Source organism: Gasterosteus aculeatus, chromosome Y (assembly GCF_964276395.1).
Source record: "Gasterosteus aculeatus chromosome Y, fGasAcu3.hap1.1, whole genome shotgun sequence".
In the NCBI taxonomy this organism is placed as follows: domain Eukaryota; kingdom Metazoa; phylum Chordata; class Actinopteri; order Perciformes; family Gasterosteidae; genus Gasterosteus; species Gasterosteus aculeatus.
The window spans coordinates 5559228-5582827 of record NC_135709.1 but is presented as its reverse complement, the minus strand read 5'-3'; the positions used below and the strand labels follow the sequence as shown (position 1 = coordinate 5582827).

The window sequence follows — 23600 nt, the reverse complement described above, 5'->3', positions numbered from 1 at the left end:
TTGTTTTTCTGCTGATTAGTGAGTAGGGGAGCGAGCACTCATTCATTTAAATAACACCCCAAAGTGAATACTAAATGACTCCATCTTAGCTTCAAGGGTATGTTGAGGACTTGCTTGATTCGAGGATTCTTGTGTCCATGTCCATCTTCTTATTTTGTTTTGGTGCAGATCCTGTACATTATACAGAGGAGGGAATAATAAACTGAATGACTACTGTTAGGGTTCGGAAAGCCCTCGAGGGAGGCCGCACTCCTTTGTTCTCGTCCCGGCCGGAAACGAAGAATCAAAAGAGTCAATTTACTCAAATTTAAAAATCCAAAAAGTATTTAATAACTAAACAACGTTATAAGGAATACAATTACAAAGTGAGATAACAACAACATTAGGAGAAAGATGGCGAACGGAGAGCAAGGTGAAGCTACATCCCTCTACTATTTGTGCATGATGTTATTAGGAGTACAGCGAATGCGAATGGTGCTATTGGCTGATTTGATAACGGAGAGAAGACGCTGTCGCCGAAGGTACATGGAGAATTTAATTCTGACCAACAATATATTGTTGAACTCTGCCATTTTACCGCAAAGGTCTCGAAGAGCACTCTGGATGAAGAGCAGAAACAAAGTCTTCTGGGAGAGATGTTTTGACCGTATTTGATGACGAGGACCGGAAAGCGAACTTTCGCATGACTCTCTCCTTTCCACAAGTTGTGTGGAATTATGGAAGTAGTCATGAAGCCCGCAGAGGTGACTGTTCGAGCACCAATACCGTTGTCCTCCAAGGCGTAGTGGACGACATGTATCGGTAAGTTTGGGCCAAATACATTTAGTTGTCTGCACTGTGCAACGTGAATGCTTACTGATATGTTCAATTCACCGCGACCTCAGGCCTGCGTGTGCGTGTTTGTGTGTGTGTCCTGTGTCGCCTACATATATTCACGTGTGTGTTACAGTGTGTTGTGTGTGCCATTAAAACCTGACAAATTGTTCTCTTTAAGCTTCTGGAGCTTCAGCTGTAAGATGCTGTAATGCTAACGTGCTGAGGCAATCAACGTTGTTCAGCCAGGCACACCTGTTACCAAAAGTAAGTCGTACTCTGAGACATATTAATGTATGGATAAAATCAATAAGATCAATAAATGAGTTAAGCTACTGAAAGTTATTCATGCAGAAACTAGTGGAGCTACCACCAAGCTATTGAGATTTCTAGGTATGTTACAAGCTTAAAGTAGTATGTTTTATAGAGGCTTTATTATGTTTTTATGTATACTATGTTTTATTTATGCTGGGCCATTTAGTAAGCAAGTCCAACACTGGTAACCATTTCTGTTTCTCCTCCCAGGAACCAAGAGAAATCGATGATGTCTCAATCGGTCACTTCCTGTTGGGAGATCCAGCGTATCCTCTCATGGACTGGATCATGAAAGGCTACACTCATTCCCCAAACATCACCCCTGAGCAAGAGTTCTTCAATGTCTACTTAAGCTCTGCAAGGACCACGGTGGAGATTGCATTTGGGAGACTGAAGTCACGCTGGAGAGTTTTTATGAAGCGTAGTGACTTCCACTTTACATTCACCCCTTAAGTGATTGCTACCTGTTGTGCATTGCACAATTTCTGTGAGAATGAGAAGGAAGTTGTGAATCCCAACTGGTCAGTGGAAGCGGCTACACTTGCATCGAACCTGCCACAGCCAGGTGGTCGTGCCAACAATCACGCAGACGACACAAATGGACAGAGGATCAGAGCCGCCCTCACAGATTACCAGAGTGCAAACTTCCCCCTGAGCAGACCATACCTTTAGACGTACTCATTACATAATAGCCAGTTTGTCATAGGTTTGTAAATACAATTCTTGTACAGTTCATGCGTGTTTCATTCCACAAATAAAGAAACTCACAGAAGTTTTAGTTAAGTGTTTTATTTATAAGAAATATTAAGAAAAGTGAAACAAGGTATAAGAGCACACAAGAAAAACAAGGTATAAAAGCACACAAGTATAAAAGGTAAAACTTTAAATGTCACAAAAAAACAAATCTATATATATAAATTCTGATTGTGTAGGTGTATATATATATATATATATATATATATATATATATACACACACACACTGAGGTAGAGTGTAGAAATTGTGCTGTTTGAACGGTAAGGTGCTTTTCAGGCGGTAGTGCAAATAAGTAAGGCATTCATAACCATAATACGCATCTTGCGGTGGTTGATGTTGTGGTGGTGGTGAGAATGTGTTTGGTTGAGGTTGAATGTTATCCATTCTCTGCATCAGCTTCTCAACCATACTGTCAGTGCGGAGGATGCTGGCGATCAACAGTTCCTCCCGGGCCTCACTTCTTGCCATGTCCTCCTTCCATTGTTGAGACTTGCATCTGGTTTACCAGCACATCAACGTCTCTCATTTGCCTTGTTTGCTGGGTCCTTGTTCCTTTAAGAAATGGCAGGTATAAAGTCAGTTGTATTCCTACCGATTAGGCATGTGGTAGTAACCATCTTGACATCAGCTCTTTGTTAGACTACACAGGATGAGTGAAAGCATGGCATGAAGATTCTTTGTGATGCCCATATGTTGATGCAGTTATAATATTGCAGAACTTACCAGGTAGATCATCGGTAATTGTAGCACGCAGTGGAGTAGTTGAAGGTGGTGGAGTGAAGCTAGAGTCGACCTAACTGAGGAGGTAGCACGCAGTGGAGTAGAAGGTGGTGGAGTTGATTTAGGTGAGGAGGTTCCAGATGAGCCTCCGAGCAGCGTCTCTTCCGGGTCCATTGTAGTATCTATAAGATGGTACAGCACAAATAATAATAAAACGTTATTTATATAGCACCTTTGTGCACCTATGTGCAATAACGTGCACAAAGAAATTACATGCACATAAAAATAGACAAAGAAACATAAAAACTCATCTAGTGCAAAAACAAATGTAGAAAGTACAGTTTATGTAATGTACACTTTATTACGTTTGTAACTAGCTTTCATCCTAAATTGAATTCCTTGTTAGTGGGAAGGTCTACACGTTTCTCAAAGACTAAGGGCTAGCTAGCAAGTGGCACCCATGTTAGCTTCGAAAGTTACGGTTATCAAGTGGGACCCAGGTTAGCCTTACGTTTTATGATTGTACATTGTTTTCATTGTCGATTTAATTCCTCGCAAGTTAAGGGAAGGTACACATTTTTCAACACATATTAGCACTGCTAACACATCTCACGAACAGCATCAGCTAGCATCTGGAATCTAGCACTTGTTTTAGTGTGATGCAACTGAAATTAACTTACCCATGGTAGTTGGCAACTGCACACCCGAATCTACGCCGTTGTGCTCTACTATAGGGACTCTTGTGTTGTCCATAGCGTTGTTTGTTTGTTTTCTGCCAGCCAGGCTCCCAGCAGTCTCTTTCGACTTCCGGGAGGGAGGAGGGCGGCGGGATCTCAAGCATGCGCAAAGTCCAGTTCCTTATCCGATTCACCGTTACATGCCCGAATAGTCGGACTATCAACTGGATCGGATCAAGTTATCCAGGGGTGTTAATCGGATCGTAGTCGGACCGCACATAGTCGGACAAAGGCGTTTGCATGAAACGGATAATTCGATTTCAGTCCGACTAAGCCAGTTATTCGAATCCATGTAACCATGCTGAGTGTCTCCTCCTGGATTGTCCCTTTCACATCGAGGTGTGAAGCTGCAGCTGTAACCTGAAACCTTTCTGTCCTACACATTCAATGTAGATACATTTGGCTTTATGCCTCAGACCCCATGCAGACGGACTCTAGTTTGCCTGAACCCGGTGAACCTGTCTCCGGATAGCCCTATTGTGCAGACGAACGCACTGTATCCGCTCTCACTCGAATCGGGGGTCCAAAGTGAGTAAACAGCTGTTGGTGTTGGTCTGCACGCTATCCGCATACCTAATCGGATTGCCCCACGTGATTGCATGCAATCCAACCCGGTCGTCGTCTTCTTCTTCTGTGGAGTTTTTGTTTGTATACGGCGCGCATGTCTTATACGCATGCTCCTGTCTTCTCCTTCCGTTTTCTTCAGTTGTCTGTAGCACCTTAAAGCACCACCAACAGGCATGGGGGATGCACTACAGCGGAGTCAATCGGATTCACTGGGTTCATGTGCACGCGATTTAAAAAGTGGGTAGGTGTGAAAAATGAACCCGGGTTCAGGCCAACTAGAGTCCGACTGCACGGGGTCTAAATGAGTGAATATAACAAAGCATGCATAGTTTAAGTCTTCATCTTCTAACTAGTACACTTTAATTACAACACATCATTAATGATCACAGTTCATCACACTACTTCATGAGATCTAAAACAGTTCATGTGGTCCGATTCTCAAGACATTTGCCTCAGTCGTCTGTCTTACATTCGGTTGCTCATCTACTACCTGACAGGAGAAAAAACTCCCAAAAAACCCTCTTTGGGGATAAAATTGGGAGAAATCCATAAAGGACGGCAATTAGCATCCGTCCCCAGGTTTTAACATCACATTGTGACAGAATGTTAATGTGTACAGTGTTTATATGATTAACATGACTATAACTTGTGTTTGATTTATATTGTATTCACTTCATCTAACATGCTAATGTAATAACTAATATCTAATAACACACAAACTACAATTCTAATACTAAACATTATTACCCCCTTTATAATTTCCACCACTAGGGGTGCACTTCTTGCTTAAATCCCTAACACTACTTTTAACATAGCAAAGCAGTTGCCACCAGTTATTTTGAGGTGGGGTTTTCTGTTTTTGTGGAAGCTACAGTACATAATCTGTAAAGAAAAGGAATAGATGCACTGAAAAGAGAGCATGATAACCCATTTGTTCCAATGTCTTATTTCATATAGTTGTTAACTGAACATATTGAAGTTTGAGCTGTTGGAAAAAATTGTAGATCACTAGATCATTAGATTTCAGACCAAATTATTAATGGAGTTAGGGTCTAAGCAATAATTATATTAAGTTTTTAAGAAATATTGTCTTTTTGCAAACCCTCTAGTGAAAAAGCCAACAGTGTTTAGTTTGCCGTCATACACAGGACTTATTTACACCTCAGCCAACTTTTGGGCGAAACATAACATAACATAACTCATCAAACTCAATAAATTTCAATTGATTGAATATTTGATACGGATTCTACTCCGCAATAAAATAAAATCACCAGGCGAAGCCCTAAATTGACTCTCGTGCTGATATTTGAAGGCATAGCTCAAGGTCTATTAAATAATTGTGCCGTTTACCCTTTACATATTGACATAGTCCATCTTGCCCTCAGCTCTTCTTTCTCCACTCTGCTGTGTGTGATCCATCTGTGTTGGAGTGCTAGATCTCAAATTGCCTTGTTGTAATCCCCCAAGCCTGGCCCAACCAACTGGTGCGGCTGTCAGCTCTGGCTTGTGGCTACAAGCTTCTCTTGGCACCAGTTGTTTGTGGCCGTAGGACGCACACAGCGGTGCCACAAAAACGCATCAGTCACTGGACACTGAAGAAATTTTAGTAAAAAGATTGTACACAGGAGGCATGGAGAGTCCACTCAAACATTTCCCTTCTTGTACTTTTAGGTTTACTTGAACCTTTGAGATTAGTGTCTCTGCCTCAGAATTGGGACCTGAGATGTTCAGTTTTGAGATACAGAATGCCATGAAGTGGCTTTGGGTTTTATTGGACTCCACGTTTGAGGGAACAAGTCTGTTATCAGTTAAGAGTGTTGAGAGACACTAGCAATTTTATTAAATTCAGCGGTTTCTTTTTTTAAAACCTCCCACAGTTCAGAGGAACCTTCAGACACGGTCTGAAAATGTCAAGCCACTTCACTTATAGTGCGCTCACCTGTGCCCAGGTGAGCGCACTATAAGTGTCAGAGGTGTCAAAGAAACTACCGGCAAAGCAGGATGAAAAATGTGTGATGGTCTCACCTATTACGGCCACACTCTTTGGATCAATTTACATGACGAATAGGGGTTACTACATTAGGCGCTGCGATGTAGGTTGTCATTTGCCCCAAATGGTTGAACCTTGCAGCTGCCGTGAGGAGGTTTTGGGAGCCAGTAAAGAAGGAGCCATATGCCGTACTCGTCTTCCTTTTGGAGATGGTTTTCAGTTACCTTGTGTTTTCCTTCATTTAATATCCTTTTTTTGCCGTTGGTCCAGATCTCCCAAGTTTATTATTTTAACTTGTTTACGTCCTCCACCCCTAGACTCTTTAGGGACGTAGCAAGGTGAGTGTGTGGATGTGCCTGGTCTGTTTAGCAGTGTGCGAGTGCACTCCAGACACAACACGGTTCTAGCTGCACCACTGTAAATGTAACATTTAAGCAAACTCAAGAGCCTGCTGGCTACAGCCCTGTGTGTTTAGTATGTTCTGTTTGTATCACTATTAGATTTTGCCTATAAAGAGCCCACTGAGACGGCTTCCCTCTTTTACTAGAAAACTGTACACATGGAGGGCCTGAAGTGGAAATGGACTTTAGTCAAATGCTATTAGTGTATTTTATAATGGACTTTTGTCCTCTGAATTTGCCAATTGGATGCTAGTATTGTTCGGTTCTTTTTTTATGCAACAAATTCTACTGTAGGCTATTTATTTTCTCAACTGAAGATTATGATAAGTATTTTTTTATCTTGGAGCTAAAGGATACACATGTGACAATAGTTAGCTAAATTGTGCTGATAACAGCCATATTATTCCAAAGAAAGAAAAAAAGAGCAAATTTTGTGACTTTTTTTGTGAAAAATCCGGATGTGGTCTGCTGATGGCTTAATGAAACATTTAGATTTCTCCCTTTCTTTTGACTTTCTGTGGGTGTGTGTTGTGTACTAAGATGATCAAGCTAACAACAGCGTTGTGTTTCTGTCTTCCAGAGTGCCGCGATGGAGGAAACTGTCATCTGGGAACAGCACACAGTAACACTGCACAGGGTAGGTACCTGTTATCCCCCCTCACATGTTTTTTTTATCTTTGCCTCCCATAGCTGCTTTTTCTTCCCTCGTATTTCCAGGATTACATCATGTAGAAAGTATGCTTACTGTGTACACAGTTGCAGGTGCAACAAAAAAAACATCACAGGGATTTTCTTCTGCCTAATACTCTCACACATTTTTGGCCACAGAGCCGGAATACCACTCACTAAACTGCCTTCTTTTTGAATGCTTTTGCATGCTGATGTATGTTGTTTGTATGTTGATGTGCTTGCTGTCAGTGAAAAATATCTATAATATGTCCTTTTTTTGATGATGTAGATTAGGTTTACCGTCTAATAAAACCGTTCAGGGGCATATGTTAATATATACTTTTTGCAAATGTACATATATGCATTTGTCAGCTCTTCCTATCTTTATCCAGACTTTTACATCATGTTCAGTATTTTCGTCTACACAGAACGCTAAACTCACATCCTAATCTGTATTTCTCTGTATGCAGGCACCAGGGTTTGGCTTCGGAATAGCCATTTCAGGAGGTCGGGATAACCCTCATTTTCAGAGTGGCGAGACCTCCATTGTCATCTCGGATGTATTGAAAGGAGGCCCAGCAGAAAGCCTACTGCGGTAGGTACTTGTTCTGTCTTTGGCATCCAATGCAAACTGCAAATAATTAGTATTAAATGACCCATCTTCCTACAGGGAGACTTCAGCATGTCTCATATCTTTGTGCCCCCTCTCTAGGGAAAATGACAGAGTTGTTATGGTCAATGCTGTCTCCATGGACAATGTGGAGCACGCGTACGCCGTTCAGCAGCTTCGTAAAAGTGGGAAAATTGCCAAAATTGTGAGTCAACAGCCCATTATGAATTCTATCTGAAAAATGTTTATATTATATCAATATTTGTTTAATCAATTTGTCTGTCATTGAGATATGTTGTGGATTTTTCAATTGACCGCTAGGAGAAATGCACACAATCGAGGGATTCATTGAGTCATCTTACTCCAACTGATCGTATTTCCTTTTCCCAGACAATCAGACGGAAGAGAAAGGTGCATGTCCCTATGGGCCGCCTAGGGGAGAGGGAAACTATGTCGGAGCATGACGAGGAGGAGGACAGTTACGACGAAGAGATCTACGAGACACAAAGCGGACGCAGCCCCACTTACAGCGGTGTGGGCGGGGCCATGGGCAGGCGCAGTGGCCGGAGCAGCATGCAAAAGGACAGGCAACGCGAACGCAGTGGCTCGCGGGAAAGAAGTCTCTCACCGCGTTCAGACCGCCGCTCACACAACCTGCCCCCACGTCCCGCAAAAGTCACGCTTGTCAAATCCCGCAAAAATGAAGGTGAGACTCACAAAGTCAGGGATGAAAAAAAGGAGGACAGAAAGAGAGAGTTTTGTCAAGTAATCCAGGAAATCGGCTGTCAATGTATTCATCTAACTATTAATTGCCAGACTTCAAGAAGAGAATAAGACCTCCAAATCAGCACTGGTCAACTACCAGAGTAAAAAAAAACAACTTGCCAGATGCAGCAAAATCCAAGTTCACCAGTTCCGTAAATCTAAGTAAAAGAGGAATTAATCTTCTTTAATCAGTACTGTTAATCCCAGCGGGAGCGGCGGCTTGACTGCAGAGTGCGTTCTGTGCAGTGTGGCCACGTGCTAACGTGCTCTGTGTTGCTGTCGTTCACTTTGGAAGCAGAATATGGCCTTCGTCTGGCCAGCCACATCTTTGTCAAGGACATTTCCCCCGAGAGCCTGGCAGCTAGAGACGGCAACATCCAGGAAGGAGATGTTGTTCTAAAGGTGAGGCATACGACCTCATGAAGCCTGGTGAACGTTTGATGGTGATGTAATCTTGATTACACACATTGTTCGGATGGAAAGAAGGATTAATACTGTGCTTTAATTGCCCAGTACTCTGTACTGCTGTATTGGTTTCTTTTTCTATATACCTAGAGTTGCATATCAGCATTGGCAGTTGCGGCTTACTCTGCATGATGTTATATCATTTTCACTACACATATTTAAGAAATAAATTTAAAAAAAGTTCCACATGCAAAACAGGTGCTTTTTAACTGTAGCTGTTCTGAATTTATTGCCTCTCACATTCAGACTCCACTTTAGTCTTTTTGAATGCTAGCACTTGAAACCAATGAAAGATTCATGAAATAATTAGGGAAAGAAAAAGGAATTGTCAAAGTAATTGTAATCCTAGTTAATACCACATAGCCCAAAATGTAGACAATGATTTGACCCTGACAAACATAATTTGTGTTGCACCTAATCTGCCTCCAATTTTGTGCCTTTTTTTAGACGATGCAATTGTAACCTGAACTTAGCTTTTCATGTGATAACTGTACTGTAAAAGGAAAAGGATGAAAAAAAGACTCTTTATTACATTTTTTTCTATACTTTGACGTCGCGGCTAATCGCTTCCCTCCCTGATTTTCCACAGATCAATGGCACAGTGACAGAAAACCTCTCCTTGATAGACGCCAAGAAGCTGATAGAAAGGTCAAAGGGCAAGCTAAAAATGGTTGTGCAGAGGGACGACAGGGCGACCCTGCTGAATATCCCTGACCTCGATGACAGCATTCCTTCAGCCAACGCCTCCGACCGAGATGGTGAGGCCGGTGTAAAGTGTCGGATTCGGCTGAAACGCGGCGCAGCTGAAAAGAGAGACGCGTTCTTGTGTGTTTCAGACGGTCGTTGAACAGTCGCTTTTGTTTTAATCAGATATCCATTCTATGGGATCCGACCATTCCAATCGATCGCATGGCAGACATCGTAGCAGCCGCTCGCGCTCTCCGGACAGGATATCTGAACCCTCAGACCACTCCAGACACTTTCCCCTGCAATCCAGCAATGGCAGGTAAAGACCCCCCATCCACAGCTTTGTATTTTTTACTTTAAACGAAACATTGACGCCATAACTTGCCATTATCATACAGCTTCAGTTTTCTACTTTTATTTCTCTCTCCGGTTGTAAAACTGCAGAAGCAGTAGCAACGATACTTGCGGTTAATAAAATAATACGTAATAATAGCAGTGACTTATTGCATCTAAATGCAGATCTGAAACAATAAATCCATTAGTCCTCAACAGAAAAATAATATCTGTTAGTTTGAGTATTTTCTTTTCAAACATTTTTTTCAAACAACATTTGCTCCAGCTTCTCAACTCATTTTTGTTGTCCAATTAGATAGTAAATCGATTATTTAGAGGCTTTTTTGTGTTTTTTAGGTCTAGTAATAAAAGCAATTCAATGACATCACCATAGGATTTTAGAAAAGTGTAGTAATGCCCAGTGTTTAGTTTAGAAAATAATGGGCATGTTAATCAATAGTCAAAACAATAATTCAGCCCTGTATTCATATGTAGAAAGTGCTTATGTAACTAATTAACTTTCATCTGTCAATATTTATTAAAACAGACTTGTTTGTTCATTGGTTTTGTTGGCTGTGAAGGACTCTCGATTTTTTGTTTGAGTTAATACCAGCATCAAGCCATTCAGCACTTGTGACTGTAACCTTGTTTGAAAGTACCTCAATAACTTTCGACTCAATAGAGCACCAGAGTTCCCCTTTCACATTGCTTATTGACCTGAGGACTTGAGGGAAGTCAACCGTTACGCTACAGAAGAGAAGAATAGTAGAAATGTTAGTTTTCTGTATGATTTACTTATGCAGATAAGCCTTAGGACTTTGATGATTGTTCACGGTGAATATTGGTTTTTGAAAAGCTTTGTTGCCGTGAGAACAAGGTCTTCAAGGTCAAAACAGAGGTGCTTTTGACTAAATATTCTCCAATCTTAACTAAACTAGGCACACACATTTACAGTTAAAGGTGTCGTTACTTCATATGATTTGGAAAATATATTTGCCAGACCTCTACTCAATCAGAAAGGTGTGTGGTTCACAGGATAATACTTCTCTGTGGAGCAGAAGTTGTGTGATTTTCACCCGTTCTTTCCCATAACTGAATAGAGGTGATCCTACATATTTTACGGACTTTTTTGTTGTGTTAGTACATCAGGGCCAGTGGACTCGTGGTTAGGTCTTTTGGTTATCAAGCCAGAGACTGAAGTTTTAGTATGTGATTGACTGAGTTTCTTCGGCAGTTTTGGTGGCAGGGAGGCTACGGTTTGAGCATACTCTTCTCAAGGCAGTCTATTCCTTTTCTTTAAATCACAGTATTTGCAGGAAACGAGCCATCACATAAATATGTGGAAACGAAAGGGCAGAAACTCTCCAGGGTGAGAGTGCTCCTGCTCTCCACATCCTCACTCAAGAGAAATTATCCTTTCAATAAAAGCAGAGGTCTTTGCTGTTACTTGACCACAGATCTGCTCTCTTCAGAAAGCCGCCCACCTTGTCATACATTGTGTGTAGTTCACAAGTTATTATATCCATGTTGTCCTATTAGTTTAAATATTGGTAACTGCATTCTGCAGAGACATATTCAGTGTGTTAAGTTCGTAACATATATCTACCAGACCTCTACTAAATCACAAAGGTGTGTGGTTGAAGTTAATACCTCTTTGTGGATCAGAAGTTGTGGGATTAGCCCCTGTTCTCTGCCTTGACTGAATAGAGGTGATCCTAAATATTTTATTTAAGTTTTGAATAGCAGGGTCGGTATTCCAGAGGTAATGCACTGCAGTTACAACACTGGAGACCTGGGTTCAAAACCCACATGTGCCAATTTTTCTTTCTTCTTTTTTCTTTTTTATTGCAAGTCTACTTCTACTTAATGAGAATGGTGTGTGTCACATGTAAATTTCTAAAATCCAGTTGAGAATTCTCCCTAGAGGAGTAGCACATTTCTATCTCCACCAGAAGATACGTGTGATCAGCTCTTGTTTTCTGCCATGACTGTATGGATGACATCTTAAATTATTTAAGAAAGGGTGTGGGGGTTCTGGGTTCAAATCCCATCGTCAACAAACTTTTTTTTTTAAATGTGCTTTTTCATTACGACACCGTGTCCGTCCGTCCGTCCTAACTAGATTTTCCGCCATTTTGAATTTTGTCCAAAACACGTTTTTGACCATTTCTCCTAAATTCTGTGGCTGATTGTCACAAAATATTCTGTGAATTGTTATTGGTTCAATGTCCCCCTGATCCATAACATTTGTGTTGATCTTATTGTTTTGAGAACATATGGGCTAATGAACTTTGCAAGGGGTGTGGCTTAATATGGCAAGACTCAAAACTTCCATAAAATTATTACATATGTAAACATTGAACCCATGAACACACCCTACTTTTTGAGAATATTTGAAGAATAGGGGGCGCTGCAATTAATCGAAAACTATTAAACTATTTTTCATGATTTCTTAGAGTTGTAAAAGACCGAACTACTCCCAGGAATTAATCTTGATTCTTTTCAAATTTGCGCAGTGTGATCTTGAGGACCTAGGCTCTAAAAATGTAATTTTTCTGGAAGAAATTCCAAACTATGTGTGTAGGGAGCATTTTCAAAAAAACACCATTCGCCATGAAAATTTGTTGTTTTAACTCAACCATACTTTATCTAATCTGCTCCATTTATCTAATAGCAAGAACTATAACTATTGATTTCTTCCTTTTAAATCTAATCCGACATTGACCAGAAGTAGTCTTGTGGTAGAGACTGAAGGAAATTGGCTAATGCATGATATTTTGAGAGGCTTTAGTTTTGGAATGGTTATTCCTGAGCGACACCTTGGGGATGTGCACTATCAATATGAAGTGAAATTATCATGTAACTATTGAGCATTTCCTTTTAAATCTAATCTGAAATTGACCAAAAGTTGTCTCGTGAAGGATTTTGAAGGGAATTGGCCCATGTATGGTATTCTGAGAGGCTTTCATTTTGGAATAGTACATCAGAATGTCCTTGTTATCTCTGAGTCAAACCATGGGGATGTGTACTATCAATCTGAAGTGAAATTATCATGTACAATACCGTCCAACGCTGTTCGCAGCTTTAATTTTATATTGGTACTCCCAGTTAAAGTCTTTAAGGTGATGGTTTCTGCCAAACAGAAAATATTCACTAGCAAAAAAACAGCAATGCTTGTTTGATGCATATGCAGTCTCACCAACTGTCACGACCTGGCTCTTTGGGCCATGACAAGATTGGAGTTGGATGACAGGAGTTACTTTTCATAACCACAATATTATTAACCCTGCTCACTACAATTCAGACCATTTAACCACAGGGGTACAAGAAAAAGCATCTGCCATTATGTTGTCCCTGCCTTTAATGTGTCTGATATCTAAATTATGACTTTGCAGAAACAAAGTCCACCGCATCAGACGCTGGTTTGGGCAGTGCAGCGAACTCACAAATGTCAAAGGGTTATGATCGGTATATACAACTACTGGTTTTCCCCCAGTACCGACATAAACTTCAAAATGCTCAGCACCCAAATAAGCGCCAGTTCTTCCTTCTCTATTGTCGAATATGAATTAAACTTCTTTGAGAAGTAACACACAGGTTTATCGATTCCCCCTCCTCCTGCAACAATACGGCCCCTGCGCCCACTTGACTGGCATCTGTCACGATCTTAAACGGCCCAAACATGGTGCAGCCAGGACTGGAGCCAAGCACAAGAGGGATTTCACATTCTGAAATGCACTTTGACAGAGAGGAGACCACACAAATTTCACCTTGCCCTTCAACAGATCGGTTAGTGGTGAGACTACCGTCGAAAAGTTTTTACAAAAGCTCCTATAATAGCCGACCAAGCCAAGGAACCGCATCAACTCCTTTTTCGTACTTGGAGCAGGAAACTGCACCACAGCTCTGATTTATTTTAGTCTACCAAACATCACAGGGTCATCAGGTGGTCGAACATCCACCTCCTCCCTGTCCACCATACCCGGAGCCTGCAAAGCTGAAGACACAGAACCAATAGTAAGTACCGGACTGACACCCAAGCTCTGTACGCTGGACTCAGGCGCAACAGAAACATCACATGAATAATAAGGCTTCAACAAGTTGACATGACAGAGGCGAGTGGACTTCCTACGCTTTGGAGTGGAAATGAAATAATTCTGCTCTGACACTCGTCGCTCTACAGTGTACGGGCCTGAGAACTTTGCTTTAAACAATGAACTTACAACTGGAGTGAGAGCCAACACCTGGTCTCCAGGACTAAACTTACGATGCTCTGCCCGGCGGTCATAGACAGTTTTTATTTTAGACGAAGCCACTTCCAAATTTTCACACGCCTTTTCAGCAGCTGTATATAAACGATGACAGAAACCATTTACATAGTCTATTAAATTCTTGGGTGGGTCAGCGTCACCCAAGCCATCCCGCAAAACTGCCAAGGGATCACGCACTGTATGCCCAAAAACAATGTAATTGGGACTAAACCCAGTGCTCTCCTGAACAACTTCTCGGGCTGACAACATCAACCAAGGTAGGCCTTCCTCCCAATCTCTCCCTACCTCTGGGCAGTACGCACGCACCAAGGACTTAAATGTCCGGTGAAACCGTTCCAATGCTCCCTGATTCTGCGCATGATAAGCAGATGCACGGTTATGCTTCACCTTAAACTGTTTCAACACCTGTCCAAACAAGTGCGATGTAAAGTTAGAACCTTGGTCGCTCTGAATCACACGCGGAACGCCAAAAATGGAAAAGAATTGTGTCAACGCCTTGACTATTGATCTTTCAGAAATTGAACGCAAAGGATATACTGCAGGATATCTTGTTGTCTGGCACATCACAGACAGCAGATAAAAACAGCCAGACTTTGAGGTTGGCAAAGGCTCCGCACAATCTATAATCAAATGCTCAGATGGTTGACTGATCGCTGGAATGGCACAGAGAGGTGCTGGCTTGATTGACTGACTCTGCTTACCTGTAAGTTGACATGTATGACATGATTTTATGTAATTGGAGACATCACGCTTTAACTTTGGCCAAAAGAAATATCGCAAAACGCGGTCAGAAGTTTTTCTCACACCCAAATGACCGGATTCGTCATGTGCAATCTTTAATACTGTGACACAGAATTTTTCAGGTACAACAATTTGAAACACTGGCACACCAACAAAATCACCCTTACAAGGCACCCATTTCCTCACAAGCAACTCATCCTGGAGAAGAGCCACATTTCCAACCTCACTTTCAGGCAAAACACTGGTCAACAAACCAGACAAAGACGGATCAACCTGCTGACATTTAACCCATTCCGGCTGAGGGACGGATGGGGGAAGATCAGGTAAAGGAATCACCACTTTCTCGCTTTGCTCTCCACTAACGTCTGAAAGTCTTAGCACACTGCGCACGGGTCACGGTGCAGGCTGGAAACACATCTGGATATCTCTGACCACAGTCATCCGGCCCAGCAATCACCATTAACTCTAGAGCAACCACAGGATCGAATCCAACGAATCCAACCCGCACAGACTCAGAGAAAGTTTCCTCTACCATACTCTGTGACAGCTTACCGCCACAAATCAAACTCAATTTATACTGCTGCAAGCCTAGTTTCATTTTTTCTGTTTGCTGCCGAACCTTTTCGATTTGAATTTGCCGCTCAGTTTCCACGTTTAACCGGATTCTCTCCTGCTCAAACTGCAACATCAGCAGCTCCTTCTGCTGCTCAAAAGTCAGCCCCGACATGAGTGCAGACACATATGTTGCCACAGCTGCAACGTCTGACAAACGCTCCTCCGTCCTCAAAACGCCACTTTCCTCTAAAGCGGAAAGAACAACAGCTTTCACCTCAGCCTTGAGTTTTATATTAGTCACATCGATTGTATAATGCTCGGCTATCTGTAGCAACTGTTCTTTAGTACAGCTATAAATGAAAACCTCAGAGGGCGCATAAAAAAAAACCGACAAGGAAGCCATAGCAGCCCAAACAGAACGCAACGTATTACCCCCCAAACGCACACAAACGAAGGCAACTTGCCCCGCGGAGTATTCCCCCAACTGCCTAGTTCAAACTCTTACTAAACTCACCTTGTCTTCATGCAGCTTGCGGTGGGTAATTACGCAATGGAAACCAGCAGGTCTGAGAAGTCACCCACAAGTCCACAACCCAGGATCCCACTGACGTGCTCCCGAGACAACCATCCATAGACAGCTGACACTAACCACGTTGCCACAACACTACAAAAAAAACTGACCTAACCCAAAGGGGAGACGCCACTATAACCTGACAGGGAAACTCCAAACACAGCGCGTCAGGGCGGCAACACGTACATGCTCTATGGACCACGCACAATCGACTTCGCGAAAACAAAAAAACTCCACAACTAATCCAAACGCTTCCACAAATGCCAAACCTTCAAATTCCAGTACGACTCCCAAACTTCCCGCAACACGGAGACAAACCGGCGCTCACCACCAAACCAAACGCGCACCAACCGCTCAACAGCTGATCAACACGTAAACAAAGACACGCGCACAAAATCTACACACTTGATCATCAAACAAATCACTGACCAGAACTGGACGACCTGGCTCTTTGGGCCATGACAAGAGTGGAGTTGCACTGGTTTACGAGGTTTAACATATTCTTTATTTAACATAAGACAATGAAAAATCCACAAACATACCAGGTGAGATGTGAACGTTAGTATTATCAGTAGTGTAGGATGTGCATGAGGGTAGAGTGTAAAAGATGGGTGTTGTAAAGGGCATCTAACTAAAAGCAAACAGGATTCAACACGGCGGCTGCCCTACCACACCATGGTGTCTGCTGGAGAGAGAAGAGAGAGAGAATGAACTAATCTCAGGGCACCGGGCCCAGGTGCCTTCAATCACCAAACCCCGCTCACAAACCTAAAGCCCACTGGAAGGCTGCTGCCTCCACAGCAGGGGTCGCCACACCAACACTCATTTAATGTGCATTGTCTGCACTTTTTATTCCCTTAATAAGACTCAACAGCTGGAGAATACCATACGTTTTTCACCTTTACACGTGTGAGTCGTTCATAATAGTGCTAGTCAATCTTAAATAGCTTTATGGTAGATTAATAGATAACCCTTAACCACTCCTTACAATGCACAGATTTCTCTGGAACAAGTTCATTACTCTATTGGAAAGATGACTAACAGCAAATTATTACTCAAAGGAAAGTGCTGACGTGAAGTTATACCACATACATTTTTCAGTGAGGCTTCTTATTTTGACTTGAGATGATGGAAGCAAATGATCCTCCTGTCTCTTGAATGTTTGTATATATATATATATATATATATATCTGTGAACGTTTGGTCTGATTATTTGTTGTTTTTGTTTTTTGTGCAATAATCTCAATTATGTATTTGTCAAACCAACAATCTGTTGTATTAGTTTTAATACGAAACATCTATGCTACTGGAGATCAAGTCATTTAAGTATTTCAATTGGCAGGGAGAAGATGCTGGGACAGGATATTACTGTTTATCTGAACCTGGATCCGTGACCTTTCACCTTTCCTCACACTTGAGAAAATTGTCAGTTTGGAGGGCCTCTTCCTGGATGGATTAAAGGAGAGGTTTATTCCTCCAGCCAGTTCAAAACAAGTCCTGCATGCTACTTGCTCATTTAGCCTGTGAATAGAGCATCATTATGCCACTAAAGTTTTTCTAGTGAGCGACCATGTGACCGGGAGTTTGGAAAAGGAACCATGATGCCTCTTTTGCATTTGAAACACTTCAACAAAACAAACTGGTAATTGAGCACAGGCCACTGTGTATCAGTTAAGGCAGCCCAACTGTTTTAAAACTGACTTTGCAGTCAAACCTTTGCCGGTCCACAGTCAGTGTCACACTGTGAAATTCACCTGGAGCACACAATCCACTCTGACACCTTAGACAAGCTGCCCTAAAAATAGTGGGCAAAAAAGTGATGACAGGGCAAAAAAAGACTCCAAGGCGTTCTTTCGCCCTGTCTTTCCTTCCTCGGCCGGCGCGTGCCCACTCCCACTTTTCTACACTAAAGTTTTATGTTGATTCGTGTGCGGCCTCGGTATTTTTTTGTGTCTTGAAGATGTAGTAGCCACAAAGCTCCCATGTTACCTCCGAGCGCTACATCTTAAGAATGCATTATTTATAATGTCACGCATTTCTTTGCTAAAGACAAATTGTGCATGAAAATGTATTTTTGTGCGCAGTCACAGAAGTCGTGATGACGAATGGATCTCAAAGCCGGCTTCAACTCCAGTGAAGCTACCCGATGAGCTTCCCCTCCCCAAACCGAAGGAGTCTGCCACTTCTAGAGAGGAGAAACAGCTCCCACCACTCCCAGGTAGTAATAAAACTGTTGTGCATTAAACCTGAATATTGTGTCTACATCTCAAACAAGTTTTCTAATTCAGAAGTGTGACTGGTACCTGTATGCAAATAAGTGGGAGGAGGCGTCGAGTTTTCCCGTTTACCATAAGCAGTTATTTAAATTGCTTTATTGAATGATTTCATGATAAAAGGTAATTTGAACTAGTAATTTTAGCATTTCTTTCTTCTTCTTTTTAGAGCATAACTCCATAAAAAAATATTGGAAATAAAATTCTATGCAGACACCTGCTGAGCCAGGCTGAGTTTGTCTGGAGTCAAATGAAAATAGACCACATGAGTTAATCGAGTGTGATGTTCCTCCCCAGGCTACAGCCCTCTGCTGCCTTTCTGTTTGACCTCCCTCTTTTGGACACTGTGTGCTTTCAATGTGTGTGTGTGTGTGTGTGTGTGTGTGTGTGTGTGTGTGTGTGTGTGTGTGCGTGCGTGCGCACACACACGAGCATCTGTGATGGCACTTTGCCGGTGTGTGTATTTTAACATTTGAGCTTTTCATTAGCACTATTATACCTAGTTTAACAAATGTGTCCGTGGTGTTGTTAAGTTGCGGATATGTTTGAAAGAGTGTTTTGAAAATTACTTAGTGCTCATGTCTGCATTAATAACCTAACGTTGTATTTTGGTGCAGAGCCCAAGCCTGTGTACGCTCAGCCTGGACAGCCAGATGTAGACCTGCCAGTCAGTCCCTCCGATGCCCCGGTGCCGAGTGCTGCCCATAACGAAAGCATCCTACGGTAATATTAACAGTGTGACATCAAATTATTATGTTAAATGAATTCATATGTTCTCCATCGCAATGCCTCTCTATTTCTACAGACATTTTTTTCCTTGGCTTCATAAGCCCAGTCAAGAGAAAATAGTCTCAGCAAAAGAGAGAACCCGGCTTGCATCCAAGAGTCACGCATCTATTCATATATTTTCTCTGGAGAGACGGAAATGCCATCAAAGGGTGTCATGTCAAAGATAAGAAAATCCTCCTAACAATATTCTTACCCGTCCTCAGGCCAAGCATGAAGCTTGTGAAGTTCAGGAAGGTAGAGAGTGTGGGGCTGCAGCTGGCCGGGGGGAATGATGTGGGCATCTTTGTAGCCGGAGTGCTTGAGGACAGCCCAGCTTCCAAGGAGGGCCTGGAGGAGGGTGACCAAATTCTCAGGGTGAGATGCTTCTTTGTTGTTAACATGACAAGTGTATAACCTGACAACTTAAGAGTTGTTGAAAAACTTAAGAGTTGTTGAAAAAGTTGAATGTCCAAAACTTAGAGTGGTTATTCTATGTCATATTTTTTTTTCTTTTCTTCGTTTTAAAAACGGGTACCTAAGGTGTCTGTAAACAACCATGTTTTATGTTTTTATATTCATATTCATGGTCTGACACACTGCCTGCTCCAGAATTATTGTACCTCCATCGTGGTCTCTTAGCAAAGGCCTCAAGGGAGCACACACAAAAAAAGCTGTGTTTACCCTAGGTGTGTTTGTTCCATTTCCTCAAAGCCATATATCTCCCTGTTTGTACCTCCTCGTCCTTTCTTTTAGTATAAAGACGAATGACTTGTTGAGTTGTCATAGTGCATCAAAATCTGAAGATACTCAGACAATACTGAGAAAGGCCAGATGTTCTATGCAAAGATTGGTATTTAAATTGAGGTTTACACCTCCTCTCACACACGTTCTGAACAATGAAGCCTACTACTTAACTACAATCTCTGTGTTCCCCGATTCCAGATAAATAATGTAGATTTCGCAAACATAATCCGAGAGGAGGCAGTGCTGTTCCTCCTTGACCTTCCTAAGGGGGAAGAGGTCACTATTCTTGCCCAGAAAAAGAAAGATGGTAAGTGAAGTGAGTAAGGAAATGAGATGAGAGATTAATGTTTATCAATCACACAAGCCCAATGTTTCTGACTTGCTCTCTGCTTCTCAGTGTATCGGCGGATTGTGGAGTCCGACGTTGGTGACTCCTTCTACATCCGGACCCACTTTGAGCATGAGAAAGAATCTCCGTATGGGTTAAGCTTCAACAAGGGCGAGGTGTTCCGTGTCGTGGACACCCTCTACAACGGGAAGCTGGGCTCCTGGCTGGCTATTCGCATCGGCAAGAATCACCAGGAGGTGGAGAGGGGCATCATCCCCAACAAGAACAGGTGACCTGTGTTTCATTTTTATTATTAGGGTCCTCGCTACGACTAGTCGTAGAGAAACCTGTTGTATTTCAAGGAATTATCCTTCTTATTCTCTCTAAGGAATTTTTGCTTTTGGGGGGATTTTATCATATTCAAAAAGTTGTTAAATTTGGCATGCAGATCAGAACTGGTGAATTTGAAAAGTACCCCACTAGGCCAGTTTTTCTCCCTGATGCCCAATTAACTTGAAATTTGTCACACCTGTGCTCTTGGACATCCTCTACAAAAAAGTCAATCATTGTATGCAAATGCACCTAACTAGATTTTCCGCCAATTTGGAATTTAGTGAAAAACACGTTTTTCTCACGGTCCTTTCTCCTAAACGCCTGATTGTCTGATTGTCACAATATTTTCTGTGGAAATTATCTATGGGTCTATGCCCCCCTGATCACTAAATTTGTAACACATTAAACCCCTGAACACACCCTAATTTTTGAGAATATTTGAAAAATAGGGGGTGCTGCAATTAATCGTTGTAGAGATCCATATGATCATTTTTAACCTTAGTCATAGCTTTCAATACGAACATGGTGAGAAAGCAGGAATGTTACTAGCACACCAACTTAAAGTCAAGTCTACCTCTCAACAAATATCACAAATCAAAATGAAATTAATGAGTTTTACTCCTATACCAATCTGAAAGCCCACCCAATGATACAGACATGGAAAAGTTTCTGGAGGGCTTTATATTCCCGAATATTGATAATGTCCAGGAAAAGAATCTAGACCAACCACTAAACACAAGGGAGATACTAGGTTCGATCAAAGCTATCCAAAGCGGCAAAGCACCTGGGCCAGATGGTTTCACTATTGAATTTTTCAAGGTATTCTATGATAGATTATTGCCACTCTTGGTTGATATGTTCAATGACTTTTTAATAGGGGTGTAACCAGGGCTGTAGTGGAGGGTAAACGCACGTAAACACCGTTTACGCACCTCTAGAATTTTGGAAATAGCGTATACGCACTTATAAATAGCGTTTACGCACCTATAAATAGCGTTTACGCACCTCTAAGTGGCGTTTACGCACCTCAAAGTTCCCTGCGCCTTGCATTCTTCCGTTGGAATAATCCGAAATAAACTTGGTGTAATTTTAAAACAGCTAAGACTACGTTTCCTATTGTTGAACATATAAACGCCGTAGTCTGAATCATGTTCATCTGCGCTGTATTGTGGTCTGTGAGCATCCAATCAGTGCCTTGCGGCTGCAGCAGCGACACCAATCAGGATCCAGGAGGTGTGTAAACACATACACGTTGTGGATCAGCCCAGTGGTCCCCAACCTTTTTTACCTCACGGACCGGTTTCATGTCAGACAATATTTCGCGGACCGGTCGCGCACTCTGTGTTCGCTCGTGGTGAACGGTAAAAGGACAAGAAAAACGCCTGGTGACGCGTAGATTAGAAAACAAGTCAGTTCTCAATGTGAAAAAAACATGCTGTATGGGCTATTTATGATGACATAGGTAGTACATGAGTGTTCCTTTAACTTATGTTGTCAGTGTAATTGACAGGCTGCTTAACTGGTTAACTCTTAAATTCAACATATTTTTTAAGGCAGAGAGAGGACAGGCAATGATGCAGAGAGCACAGGGAGAGGAGAAACACCAGGTCGAATAGAGAGAGAGAAGCACAGAGGAGCCATGAACCCCAGAACGCGTGTTCTAGGGTTCATGGCTCCTCTGTGCAAGGCAGGGCCTGACGTGGAGGACAAGGAGGCCCTCTGGGCACTACTGTAAAAAGGAGACTCCATATGTAGATAGTTCTTAATCTGCAATTGTGTTGTTGTGTTGTGTTGACATACTTTTCTTTACGGTTTTCTTAAATTTAATAAACTACAAACTACTAACACATGTATTCATTGTCATTGATTGTATATGACTTTTACTGATAACATAATGCAATATAGCCAGGACAGCCTTACAAGAGTCGCGACGCTTTGTGTTGCGTTGCTTCGCATCGCGTCGAGGTCTGTATGATCACAAAGTTTACCCACCTCTAATTTTACCACTACAGCACTGGGTGTAACGATTCATTCACTGAATCAATTAATCGATTCATATTCCTGCGATCCAACTGAATCGATCTGTGCTCCGCAAATCGGCATTCCGGACGACATATATCGATTTCAAATCGATTTAAATGGTACATAATCGATTGTATCAATACTTGGAAACTGCACATTGGATTTAACCACAAAAACGGTATGGATGTGTGTTTGTTTGTTTGTTTTTTAGCACTTTAGACACATTAAACGTTACTCGATTCAGTCAGCCTGTCTGTGACGTCATCATTACGCAGCGGCAGCCGCGCGAAACTCAGAACAACAACAAAACACAGCGTGGAGGAGACGACTGCGAGCAAGACACTTATCGATCCAGCGCGTGGAAACATTTTGGCTTTTGCAAACACGGAGGTGTTCTAAATAAGTCGGTCGCTGTTTGTAGAATATGTAGAAGCCAAATAAAAAAACACGGAAACACGACGAATCTTTCCGGCCATCTACCAAGGCGCCGTGGGATTAAACAACGCAGTCAGGCACCTCTAGCAGCGTTACCGCTGCAGCAGGTAACTCCAGCTCTGCAGACACCTCAGGCCTCGCCAGCACCAAACTCAACATCACAGTAACAATTGCCAAGTTTATCTGTAAAGACATGCAATGCTACAATGTGGTTGAAAATCCGGGGTTCTGTGAATCGATCCAAACATTGTGTAATTATTGTGTAATGTTTACATTGAAAATGGCACTTGATTCAAATAAAAGGTTAATACATTTGCCATTAATTGTTGTTTGCTTGTTTATAATATCCATAATTAATCTAAACCTGATTTCCTTACAAGAAACAGGGATCTCAGAAACTTTGACTGCACTGTACAGTAAAGTTACTGAATCAATTTTAAGTCACTGAATCAAATCGAATCGAATCGTTCTAAATTAACACAGATCGTCCATGAATCGAATCGGCAACCATGAATCGTGATTCGAATCGAATTGTTGTTAAAATGAATCGTTACACCCCTACTTTTTAACCCAAGACGCTCTGCCACAAACCCTGACAAATGCACCAATTACTCTCAAAAGATGCAAAGGAATGTGGATATTACCAACCAATATCCCTTCTAAATGCAGATTACAAAATTCTGGCAAAGACCCTAGCTATGCGTCTGAAACCAGTTGTCCACAAAGTAATC

The 23600-nt window shown here is 41.9% G+C and overlaps 1 protein-coding gene and 1 long non-coding RNA gene across 26 annotated transcripts in view; both read left to right on the top strand.

Moving 5' to 3' along the window:
- Positions 1-23600, top strand: part of LOC120812329 (tight junction protein 1-like) — a 100378-nt gene that overhangs the window by 63021 nt on the left and 13757 nt on the right. For 13 of the 25 annotated variants that reach the window (XM_078097415.1, XM_078097414.1, XM_078097413.1 and 10 more), the window contains 12 exons: positions 6880-6936; positions 7439-7563; positions 7681-7783; positions 7969-8284; positions 8639-8745; positions 9398-9566; positions 9679-9814; positions 18051-18184; positions 18857-18962; positions 19232-19382; positions 19950-20058; positions 20149-20368. In XM_078097415.1, the coding sequence (XP_077953541.1) occupies positions 6880-6936; positions 7439-7563; positions 7681-7783; positions 7969-8284; positions 8639-8745; positions 9398-9566; positions 9679-9814; positions 18051-18184; positions 18857-18962; positions 19232-19382; positions 19950-20058; positions 20149-20368 (1733 nt within the window). Of the gene's footprint in view, positions 1-6122; positions 6237-6879; positions 6937-7438; positions 7564-7680; positions 7784-7968; positions 8285-8638; positions 8746-9397; positions 9567-9678; positions 9815-18050; positions 18185-18856; positions 18963-19231; positions 19383-19949; positions 20059-20148; positions 20369-23600 lie in introns of those variants that run through there. The other 12 variants (XM_078097412.1, XM_078097407.1, XM_040168200.2 and 9 more) reach the window with 3 other exon arrangements.
- LOC144390927 (uncharacterized) lies at positions 665-1930 on the top strand. The gene is made up of 3 exons (XR_013454752.1): positions 665-801; positions 995-1080; positions 1339-1930. It is a non-coding gene; the product is annotated as an uncharacterized LOC144390927 (long non-coding RNA).